At 38.1% G+C, this 12,265-nt stretch overlaps 1 protein-coding gene across 1 annotated transcript in view; it reads right to left on the bottom strand.

Moving 5' to 3' along the window:
- The window catches only part of LOC126248813 (DNA mismatch repair protein Msh2), a 244,481-nt gene that overhangs the window by 42,410 nt on the left and 189,806 nt on the right, over nt 1-12,265 (bottom strand). The window contains exon 10 of the mRNA XM_049950222.1: nt 9,156-9,367. Coding sequence (XP_049806179.1) covers nt 9,156-9,367 — 212 coding nt within the window. The remainder of the gene's footprint in view (nt 1-9,155; nt 9,368-12,265) is intronic.

The raw sequence follows: 12,265 nt of genomic DNA, 5'->3' as shown, positions 1-12,265 counted from the left end.
TAACGATTCACTTCAGTTGTCGTCGGTCCCGTTCTTGCAGGATCTTTCTCCAGCTGTAGCGATGTCAGAGATTTTATGTTTTACCAGATTCCTGATATTCACAGTACACTTGTGAAATGGTCGTACCAGAAAATCCCCACTCCATCGCTACCTCAGAGATACTGTGTCCCACTGCTAGTGCGCAGACTATAACACCACATTCAAACTAACTTAAATCTTGATAACCTGCCATTGTAGCAGCAGTAACTGATCTAACAACTGCGCCAGACAGTTGTTGTCTTATATAGGCATTGCCGATTGCAGTGCCGTAGTCTGCCTGTTTGCGTGTCTCTGTATTTGAATACGCATGCCTATACCAGTTGCTTTGGCACTTCAGTGTATAATTTTAATAATATTGGGAATCATTAACATAATCACAAGGTTATTGTTATCATTTGCAGCCTTTTTCCATAACCCTGAAAAAATTTGGTTAGTAAGAAAAGAAACTTGTGCAACAGAAAACTGTGTTCCACCAAATGAATTTCTAGAAGCTACCATATCCAAACACATAAATTTCATTCTGGAGACATAACGATGTCTTTATTTCTTACTTTTCGATAAAGATACAGAAAAAACATTGAGTGTATGCAACAGTAAAAATTTTAATTGGCTGCTACATCTGCCCCTGCCATGGTCTGATCAAATATAATTTCACTGCAGTCAGTACTGGACATCATGTTTGCTATGAATTCTAATAACTGCAGATCCTAGTGTTGTTCATTTGGCGTTGCCAGAGGTGAAAGAGGCATTTTGGTGAGAGCCAAAATTTTTGCCACTGTATCGAACATGAATTTTTTTGCATACTAAGCAAGACTCAATCTACACAACAAATAAAAAACAGATAAATCAGATTTTTTGATATTTGTCTTGTATTGAAATCTTTTCCAAGCAGCTGGTATCAATTTAAGTGGGTTAAATGACCCGTATGCTGATCTCTTGTATTTAAAAGCTGACACCTTAGTTCAGATACTGTGATGGGACTCAATTAGAATGCAGAAATCGAAAGCATGATTTCTCATCAGAAATCAATGGGAACATGGTTTCTGGATGGTGTCTGTTTTTATCTGCGTAAATGTTATCTCCCGGCAGGTTAAAAGAATTGGAAAAGCCAAGGTATACGATTTTCTTCTTAGAAGAGAGGATACAAATGTTCCCTCATCCATTCAATCCATTTATTTATATACTCATGTCCAGAACATAACATACATGTATAGCTGATAGGCAGCAATTCACAAAAAATGTAAGTACATGATTAAATTCCATATGACATCCAAAATTCCGCCGTTTGAACTGCTGTATCATTGGCAAATACCAAATCGTCCATCGGGCATAGGGCTGGGAGGTTTCTACAGTTGAGCAGGTGTTGATGATCTTGCTGTTCGCAACATTCGCGTAGTTCATCTCCTGGAGAGAAACCCCATTTCTTCAAATTGACCTTGCACTGGGATACACCAGTTCTCAGCCTGTTGAGGACCTTCCGTGTTTTATATGGGAGGTGACATCCTTTAGCAAGCTCTTCTTTACGGTTGTTGCAGTACCTCTCTGATGATGAGTTACGCCAAAGCTGTAGTCGACGATTTGCAGATGACGTTAAAAGTGGTTCTGTTGAACAGAGGAAACACTTTCTTGATCTTAATGTTGGATGTTGGTATTCACATCCGAACAAGGGGTGTCTTGGATCTGTCTCCTGTTTCTGCTTCTCTTTTTCTGCTGCTGTTCTTCATGTGGAGGTGATATGCCCATGAGATGATATATTTTATTAATAGGAGTTGCCCACAAACAGCCAGTGACAATGTTCCTGTTTCATTAAGGGCAATGTCCACTTGTTTGGCATGGTTGGGGTTCTGCCACACGGGTGCTGCATATTCTGCAGCGGAGAAGCATAAGGACAATGCAGATGTGCGAAGAACACAATCCATATTTAAACATCACCAAGTTCACAAACCAGACATACACTGGCCAGAACCATAAAATGCAATTTTGCACAAATGTCTAGAAAATCATATTCAAAAATTTCCTATGCTTTCTGTAATACATAGTATGTTCGGATTATATTTGGGGACTGCGGGCACAGACATAAAAGCACTGATGTGTAAAACGAGGTCCTGGAATTGACTCCTCTTTCAGCAGGCTTTTTCTGTTTGTACTCATTTGTATAAGTAGTAAAAAAACTTGCAGTTCACATATTTGATATTCAAAATACACAAGTTAAGTGCCCAATAATGACTCTGTAATAGAATATAGTATCTAAAATTTTGAACTGTCATCCATCGCTGGCCGGGGTGGCCAAGCGGTTCTAGGTACTACAGTCTGGGACCGCGCGACTGCTACGGTCGCAGGTTCGAATCCTGCCTCGGGCATGGATGTGTGTGTCGTCCTTAGGTTAGTTAGGTTTAAGTAGTTCTAAGTTCTAGAGGACTGATGACCTCAGCAGTTAAGTCCCATAGTGCTCAGAGCCATTTGAACCATTTGTCATCCATCCTGTTTATTATACAGTACCACTTCTTACACACAAAAATGTGAACTGGGTAAAATACTAGATTCAGCTCAACATTTCAAATCCTCTGTCCATGTTCCCACAAGAAAACACATCTATCATGCTACGAAATTTATTCTACACCACAAATTAACTAACATTTTATCATGTTTCTATAATTTTACCACATCTAATTAGAAACTTGAAAACTAATACTATCCTGTGCAGAAATCGCCCATTCAACCTCCATTTTTAGTTCTGATGATAACTGCAATCTGTATTCATCAGTATCCTATTTGCACGAGTAAAACACCTATCACTTGAATCAGCCTCTTAAACATATTATAAAGTTGTCCCCAAAATTTCACATATGTAAATCTATTCAAAAACTATTCCAAAGTAATGTGTGTTATAGAGTTACTCAACACAACATATCGCCAAAAACTTAGCTCATACTTTGCATGTAAATACATTTTTACTCCCACAAGCAAGATTTTAATGAGGTCTGACGACCTCAATGCACCAAATTTTGTGCAAACAGTAATTCAAATAAACTACACATATTACAAGAGAAACCCATCCAAAATATTACAAGTAACACATATAAATAACCCCTTGAAATTCCTCCCAAATCTTACATGCAGTACAATAGTATTCTTCTCCTTTGCAAATAATGAAATTAATTATGTACTGCCTACTGCCACGCACCATGAGTCATGCGATCAATGTCAACACACTCCTTGCACTAAGTTGTGACTCCATAAATCTTACATAAATCTTAAATTCACCATTTTTACTCTTTATACAAGGAATACAACCCTCCAAATTTTTTACATGCTACATATGAAGTTACACTTAAATAAACACATTAAGACAAGCCGCGGTTTTTATTCACAAGGTGCAACTCCGCAGCTGTTGCCACTTATACCATATTTCTTGCCAGTATGAATATGTTCTGAATCTCACTTCCCCCTCCTCCCCCACTTTCTCAAATCCATGCCCTCTTTCCTCTTTCACCAATGGACTTTTACATTTGCAGATAAAATGTATGACTACAGCTGGAACACCATTTTTAGATTCGAAAAACACACACTTTCTTTGTTCATCAACATCTTTTATTTCACTTACGGGTTGCACATTTTTAATTTCACCCCTCTCTAAACAGTGCATCCTCAAATGATCAGTTTCAACGTCCCTTCTTTTTTCCCTCCACATTGATGGTGCACATTATAATATAACAACAACCCTCAATTTCTTTATCCATTCATAATTTCTCCTGATCGATTTCCAACTCACCTGTAGGATTTCACCCAAACTCAAAACCTGTCATTTCATCATCACTGTAAGCATCAAATTTACTTTTCCTTTCCTCTGAAGTAATGATATTAGTAGTTTTAACATTTTCACAATCAACCACACAACTTAAAACTGACTCTCTTAAACAAATTCTCACTTATCTCCATCGAAACACTACAAATTCTATCACAATTGACTCTAACATCCAACCTAACACATTACTTTCACATTCATCTTTCAACATCCACTCGCAGTTCATGGTTTCATCAAGAACAAGTAAGCTTTCGGCCAAAAGACCTTCTTCTGCATTAGATCTCTCTCTCTCTCTCTCTCTCTCTCTCTCTCTCTCTCTCCCTCACACACACACACACACACACACACACACACACACAGTGTCTTTGTCGGCTGAGGTCAGACTCTGACATCCAAGAGACAGTGGTCATGTGTTAAGAGCTGTGTTTGTGTGAATGTGTATGTGTACATTATTTAGTTCAGAAGAAGGCCTTTCAGCCAAGAGCTTACTCTTTTAGTAGTTTTATTGTTGTGCCTGTCTGGGAATCAGCATCTCCATTACTTAGTGGGTAGCAATCTATCCTTCTCATAATACTGGCATTATATCATCCTGGATTTTTCTTTGGCTGAAAATTACATATGCATTTGTTTTTGTGATGAGAGAAACATTATAAGTACACAGAAATGAAAGAAAAATGTGAAAAATGAAGTGATTGTGTCATCATTTGTTGACTGATGGAAGTCAGGTGGTCAGACTTAATAAATAATTAACCATTTATCAAAATTTGGAGCTCTAACTTCTCATTTCAGATAATAATAGGTGTTAGTATTAGACCTAAATATGTCTGCTTGTGAGATGTCTGCTTGTGTCTGTATATGTGTGGATGGATGTGTGTGTGTGTGCGCGAGTGTATACCCGTCCTTTTTTCCCCCCTAAGGTAAGTCTTTCCACTCCCGGGATTGGAATGACTCCTTACCCTCTCCCCTAAAACCCACATCCTTTCATCTTTCCCTCTCCTTCCCTCTTTCCTGATGAGGCAACAGTTTGTTGCGAAAGCTTGAATTTTGTGTGTGTGTTTGTGTTTGTTTGTGTGTCTATCGACCTGCCAGCGCTTTCATTCGGTAAGTCACATCATCTTTGTTTTTAGATGTATTTTTCCCGTGTGGAATGTTTCCCTCTATTATATTGAGACCTAAATATCCTTTTCACTGATTTTTTAAAATAAGATACCAACTTCAGATATCTCAATTATAAACAAGAAGTGGGCTTAAGTTGGATATTGTTCGGAAAGTTACACAATTCATTTTTTTTATTATGTGCACTATTAATAAAAATAATAACCACTGTACCCTGAAACACAAAGATTCATTTTTTGTTTTGACATTGATTCCTGACATCCGGCAGCTTACTACGAGGCGTGTTTTTTAAGTAAGTACCATTTTGAAATTAAAACAAGACTTGCTAAGATATCTCAATTTTATTTTTATATGAAAGCCTGTACCTTAATCTACTTTTCTACTAATTTCCGTCAATATTGAGGCACTTGTCATAACGTTGTACCAGTTTTTGAATACCCTCCTCACAGAAGTCTGCCGCCTGACCTGTTAATCACTGCATCACGACTGTTTTGACTTTGTCATCGTCTTCAAGACACTGACCGCCCAAGTGTTTCTTCAAGTGCAGGAGCAGAGGGTAGTCACTGGGCGCAAGATCGGGGCTGTACGGAAGATTATCTAGAGTTTCCCATTGAAAAGATGTGATGAGATCTTTGGTCTGATTCGCCACATGCGGACGGGCATTGTCTTGCAGCAAAACGATGTCCTTGCTCAACTTCCATGGACTGTTGCTTTGATTCTGGTGTGACATAGGCCAACCATGTTTCATCCGCTGTAACAATTTGGATTAAGAAATCATCACCATCGTCGTGGTACCACTCAAGGAAAGTCAATGCACTGTCTAAAAGTTTGGTTTTATGCACATCCATCAACATTTTCGGTACCCAACGTATGCACAATTTTTGGTAATTCAAGTGCTCGGTCACAATGCCATACAAAACACTACGAGAAACATTAGGAAAGTCATCCCGCAAGGAGGAAATCGTAAAGCACCTGTTTTCTCTCACCTTATTGTCCACTTCGTGCACCAAACTTTCATTGACGACCGAAGAACACCCACTCTCCGTTGTTCATCATGCACATTTGTACAGCCATTTTTAAATGCTCACACCCACACTCTTACCATTCCATCACTCATAATGTTTTCTCCGTACACTGCACAGATCTCACAATGAATATCAATCGCTTTTAGACCTTTAGCACTAAGGAATCTTGTAACAGCTTCACAGTCGGTGGGACTCACGATTATCGGAGGCATCTTAAACACTCAGTACACAACGTAAACAAGGAAGAATCAGACTGTAATGGTGTCAGTGCATAGATTAAGGTACAGGCTTTCATGTAAAAATAAAATTATTGAGATATCTTAGCATGTCTTTTTTTAAACACATCTATAGATGGAAGTGTCACCAGTGGTAATACATCTAGTTTATATTTGTCAGATTTTATTAATATTTTAGTCGTAACGTCAACCAATTGTGTTAAAACCAGTGGATACAAAAATTATTAGGTTATTTTGTCTAAAACTGACATGGTGAGACTGTGGCTGAATACAATTAATATAAGTTTATTCTAACAAAGAAAAAGACAGCAACCAGCCACTATTAATAATGCTATTTTATTTAAGTAAATAGCGCCGTAACCGGTTTTGAACTGACAAGTTCATTATCAGACAGCTGTTCACAGGATTCACAAGACGCACTTTACATAATCGTCAGTTTACAATTTTTATCCTCCCACTGTAGTGAAATATTCTTGGTGTGTTTGTGCCATCGAAAATTCTGCGAAATTTCATTGTAAAGTTGCTATGCATATACCACATTGTGCAAAGCAAAACACACACACACACACACACACACACACACACACACACACAAGAAAAAGTATTTGCCACATGTGAAATTGATACAAAGATGGCACTCTTTACAAGGAACTTCCTTTCCGGATGAAAATGCACTCTGAACATGGCTCGACAAGTTCTTCACTTTGAAACTGCAGAAAATTGCGGAATCAAAAAGTTACCCCAGCAATGGCAAGCTGTTGTAAATAGTGAAAGGGACTATATAACTGACAACTGAAGTCTCTGTCATGGGTATCTGTTGTGTTTATTAAACTTGGGGAAAACACTACACACCAACCCAATAGAATTAAATCTTCACTATTGAGAAAACCGCCAGCAATCCACTACACCAAGCAGTTGTTGCCATTCAAGCACCTGATAGAGATGGCGGGCAGAAACCATCTCATTGCCAGTCCGAACACTGTGGTGCACTATGACCCCTAGCAATTTGTAACAAAGAGTGTAAAAAAGGATCTCTGTTGTTTGTCCCATCAACGAATAAGTGTTGTTAGCATTGGTCAAGCGATTATGTCAGCAAAGCATCCACCAAATGACTGTTGACTTGATCTGGTATAGTAAGTACTAGCTACTGTTGATTATGAGCTTCCCTTCAATTAATTCACAGAATCCCGTGTGATGTAAGCACTTTTACCATTCTATTGTGTGAGAAATGTCTGAGTAATTTGCTTATACTGCAGATTCTCAATTCTTATCAGTGTCTTTATACAATGAATATATGATAAAGCAGATGATGAAAAAGAGTGTCAATTGTGAAGCGCTTAGAACACCATCGGAAAAATAAATTGCAAAGCAGTCTGAAAAAACATTTCTGAAATCCACTTCATGTCATAGAAAAAAGCGAGCTTCGGAAAGATAGCTGTTACTACTGGCTGTAATGCTAGTAGGTAACCATTTTCCTCTATGACAACAACACAGCAGCCACCAATAATTAATACATATTAAATGAATATTTCCACATCAGTTATGGAAAGAACAATGCACTGTAAAAACATATTTCCAAAACCAACACCACAATAAAATTAATCATTTTCAATTGGCAATTACAGAAAAAAAGTGTATACTAAAATAACAATAAATACTAGCAATAAATAGTATCTAAACTTTATTGCAAATTCTTAAAACACACACACACACACACACACACACACACACACACACACACACACACAAAGAGGTACTAACAACAGGTAACATAAGAATATCAACATATACACCTCTTTGGCAATGTAAACAAAAAGTGCACTTGACTGTAAATGTGGTGTTGTTATACTCTGGAACAATAGAATGAACAGTTCCTGCAATAGACAAACATATACGAATTTGCCAAGCATATGTGGGAGTTCGTGGAAAAATGACGAACAACAAAACGTTTCACAATAGTTAACAAGATAGGTAAATGGTTTTAATTCTGAATGTCTTAGCAACTGTATGCTATATATTACAAAAAATAATTATATAAAATTATTTACTAATATATCACACAATTGACAAAGCTTTCAGGAATAAGAAGCAAAACATATAAGGTACAACTATAATTGCAGATTCGATTGCATAGGAAATGACAGGACAAACTTGATGCACTATTAAACACGCAACTGAGGACTAAACACATCATTAGCATATGGAAAAAGTCGTCAGCGAATAACTGCTTGGGTCTATGAGCGTATACTATAAAGCAATCCTGTACTAGATTATAAAAGTCCAGTTTAAAAACATACAATGCAGTAGAAGTGTCTCTATATTCTCTATATTCTCTGCTTGTGAAATTATACAGAACACTTTAAAAAGTTCAGACAGAAGTGGGGGGGATTTGTACCAATGACATCTGAGGACCTTCATTTGTGTCACTTGGTTAGTGGGGTTGAACTTCACAGGAATCTAAACTGGTCTCAAGGCATTCCAAAACAAAACATTCCAGCAATGATGGGTCATGACACAGAATGCTACTGACTGAGGGCAAGAGACATAATTAATATATGTTGCACCAAGAGTGGCCTTCCAATCTCTGCACACAATCCCAAAAAGGGGACTGCATTACTGACTACCTTTTAGATTCAAAAGGAGCCAACTCAGCCAAAGCCAGTGGTTCTATAATATAGTTACAATGAAAGAATTGCTCCAAACATAATGAAAGACATGATCTGTCTGCTGTTTTTATTTCTCCTATAAAACAAAATGCAACATTGTGAAGAAAGCAGCCGTCAACAAACATGCAGAAATGCATCACGACTTATTTCAACAAAACACAGAGATCAAACTGAGGAAAGTTAATGAAAGGAACAGTACCAATAATTTGAACAGCTTTCATACTTCTGAAAACATGTTTCAGATTTACAAATTCATTTTGTAACTTACCTTGCAACACTTTATCTGTGGATGGCTTCACATAAAATTCTCCCTTATCTGCAGATTCTAAGTCTACCGTGTATTCAATCAAACCTTTAAATTTTTCCATGTCAAAAATATATCTCTTCAGTGGCTGTACCAGCATTGTTCTGACAACAGGGTGGTTAACTGACTGCAGTCGATGTAACAAGCCTGGCAATTTTATTAACGCCTGATAAATCCTGAGGGAGAGAAAACAATATTAATTCAATGAACTAAGAAAAATAAAATTTTTCAACAGCATTTTCTGAGGATCATTTAGTAGAACATAACACTGCATCAGTAACAACATATTTTATAAGAAACAAAATGTAGAAAACTGAAGTCATCAGAAATTTTTATTTAATACAATATGTATTAATATAATACAGGGAAACATTCCACGTGGGAAAAATATATCTAAAAACAATGATGATGTGACTTACCGAACGAAAGCGCTGGCAGGTCGATAGACACACAAACAAACACAAACACACACACAAAATTCAAGCTTTCGCAACAAACTGTTGCCTCATCAGGAAAGAGGGAAGGAGAGGGATAGACGAAAGGATGTGGGTTTTAAGGGAGAGGGTGAGGAGTCATTCCAATCCCGGGAGCGGAAAGACTTACCTTGGGGGAAAAAAGGACAGGTATACACTCGCACACACACACACATATCCATCCACACAGACACAAGCAGACATGTTTAAATATGTCTGCATGGATATGTGTGTGTGTGTGTGTGTGTGTGTGTGTGTGTGCGCGCGCGCGCGAGTGTATACCTGTCCTTTTTTCCCCCAAGGTAAGTCTTTCTGCTCCCGGGATTGGAATGACTCCTTACCCTCTCCCTTAAAACCCACATCCTTTCGTCTATCCCTCCCCTTCCCTCTTTCCTGATGAGGCAACAGTTTGTTGCGAAAGCTTGAATTTTGTGTGTGTGTTTGTGTTTGTGTGTCTATCGACCTGCCAGCGCTTTCGTTCGGTAAGTCACATCATCTTTGTTTTTAGATATACAATATGTATTAACATACACAAACATTTACTTACATATGTCCAAGTTACAGTTCAAAATTCGGAAATCTTTAAGATGCAACAATTGTCAAACTAAGCATGATAGTTTTATTATTCCAATTTTCCCCCCCATCTCTGTAGTGTAATTGATTTAGATGAAAATTATGTTTACAGAAATAAAGAAACTTAAAAATCTTCAACACATGACAGAAAGGAGGTTTGAGATTGAGAGCCCAGCGACAATTATAATTAAAAAAGAGATTCATTTTGATTTCACTGTAAGTATACAGTCCATACTCTATTTGCCAATTTTGTAAAGCATCTTCCACTAACAAAGTCAGACATTCTACACTTATTTGCTATAACTCACAGTTCTGAATATTATTTAACATTTTCTAAATTATTTTATTTATAATGAGACAACAGAAGGTCCAGGATGGAAAACAATAATATTATGAAAAGGAAAGATTGCTATTCAGCATACAAAGGAGATGCTGGGTTGCAGAAAGGCACAACATAAAGACTGCTACATATTTAAGCTTTCGACCAAAAGGATTTCTTCCACAGCACACACACACACACACACACACACACACACACACACACACACACACGCGGCAACTGTGTCTGTCCGCTGTGGCCAGACTGTTGGTTGCCACCTGCAGTCCAACCCCAGCAGCCAGACACAGTGGTCATGTGTGTATGAGTTGTGCTTTTGTGAATATGTGTGTGTGTGTGTGTGTGTGTGTGTGTGTGTGTGTGTGTGTGAGGGGGGCGTTTCTACTTCAGCAGAAGGCATTCGGCTGACAGCTCAACTGTATAGCAACCTTTATATTCATAATGAAGTATTTTAAAGCATTCTGAATATTAAAGCAAGCTGAAAATTTGGAATTGCACTGCGGTAGGGCTAGTAGCGTAGGGCAACACCTACATTATAATTAGCATCAACATTAATCTAAGAAAGATTTATGTAAAAAAAAAAGAGGAGAGTGTTCCAATGGGAAGGTATTTTGTGTTCTTCTCACTGTCAATGTTTTGCTTAGCGTTGGATGAATATGCCGATACAAATAGTTTGTGTAGTGCCAAAATGTGGACTTGTGCTATTACAGAATTAATGGCTTCAATTAGTAAGCCAAAGTTGTCCTTGATCACCTACAACAATGTTTATGATTGTTGCTTAGATGTATATTTCTTTTGTGAGCCTGAGTAGCTTTTTGCAACCGACAAATGCTTCATAGTTTAACTGAGCATTTAGATTATTGACTGGCTCTCTTCTTGATAATGACAATGGGATAATGTCTCCCCAAGAGACAAGTGCTGGTCCCTGATGAATGGTACGACGCAGACATAAGTGTGTGACACACATCTTCATGGTCGAAAACTGGAAGCCATGGACTAGAGCCCGTGACAGTGCATTGTGGATGGCTCCTTGTAGGCAATGCTCAGCAACATCAGTACTGCAGCTCAAGTACGAAATGCAGAAGTCGTCTGCATACTGACAAGGGAACCTCCCCATCGCAGCCCCCTCAAATTTAGTTATAAGTTGGTACAGTGGATAGGCCTTGAAAAATTGAACACAGATCAATCGAGAAAACAGGAAGAAGTTGTGTGGAACTATGAAAAAATAAGCAAAATATAAAAACTGAGTAGTCTATGCGCAACATAGGCAACATGAAGGATAATATGAATTTAGGAGCGCCGTGGTCCCTTGGTTGGCGTGAGCAGCTGCAGAACGAGTAGTCCTTGGTTCAAGACTTCCCTCGAGTGAAAAGTTTAATTTTTTATTTTCAGTTTATGTGACAAACTCTTATGTTTTCATCACTTTTTTGGGAGTGATTATCACATCCACAAGAAAACCTAAATCGCGAATGGTAGAAGAATCTTTTTACCCATTAGCCAAGTGTACAAGTTAGGTGAGTCGACAACATATTCCTGTCATGTGACGCACATGCTGTCACCAGTGTCGAATAGAATATATGAGATGTGTTTTCCTGTGGAGGAATTGGTTGACCTATGACCTTGCGATCAAATGTTTTCGGTTCCCATTGGAGAGGCATGTCCTTTCGTCTACTAATCGCACGGTTTTGGGG

The sequence above is a fragment of the Schistocerca nitens genome, chromosome 3 (genome assembly GCF_023898315.1).
Source record: "Schistocerca nitens isolate TAMUIC-IGC-003100 chromosome 3, iqSchNite1.1, whole genome shotgun sequence".
NCBI classification, from domain to species: Eukaryota; Metazoa; Arthropoda; class Insecta; order Orthoptera; family Acrididae; genus Schistocerca; species Schistocerca nitens.
The sequence above is the reverse complement of the archived record's forward strand: the minus strand, read 5'-3'. Positions and strand labels throughout refer to the sequence as shown.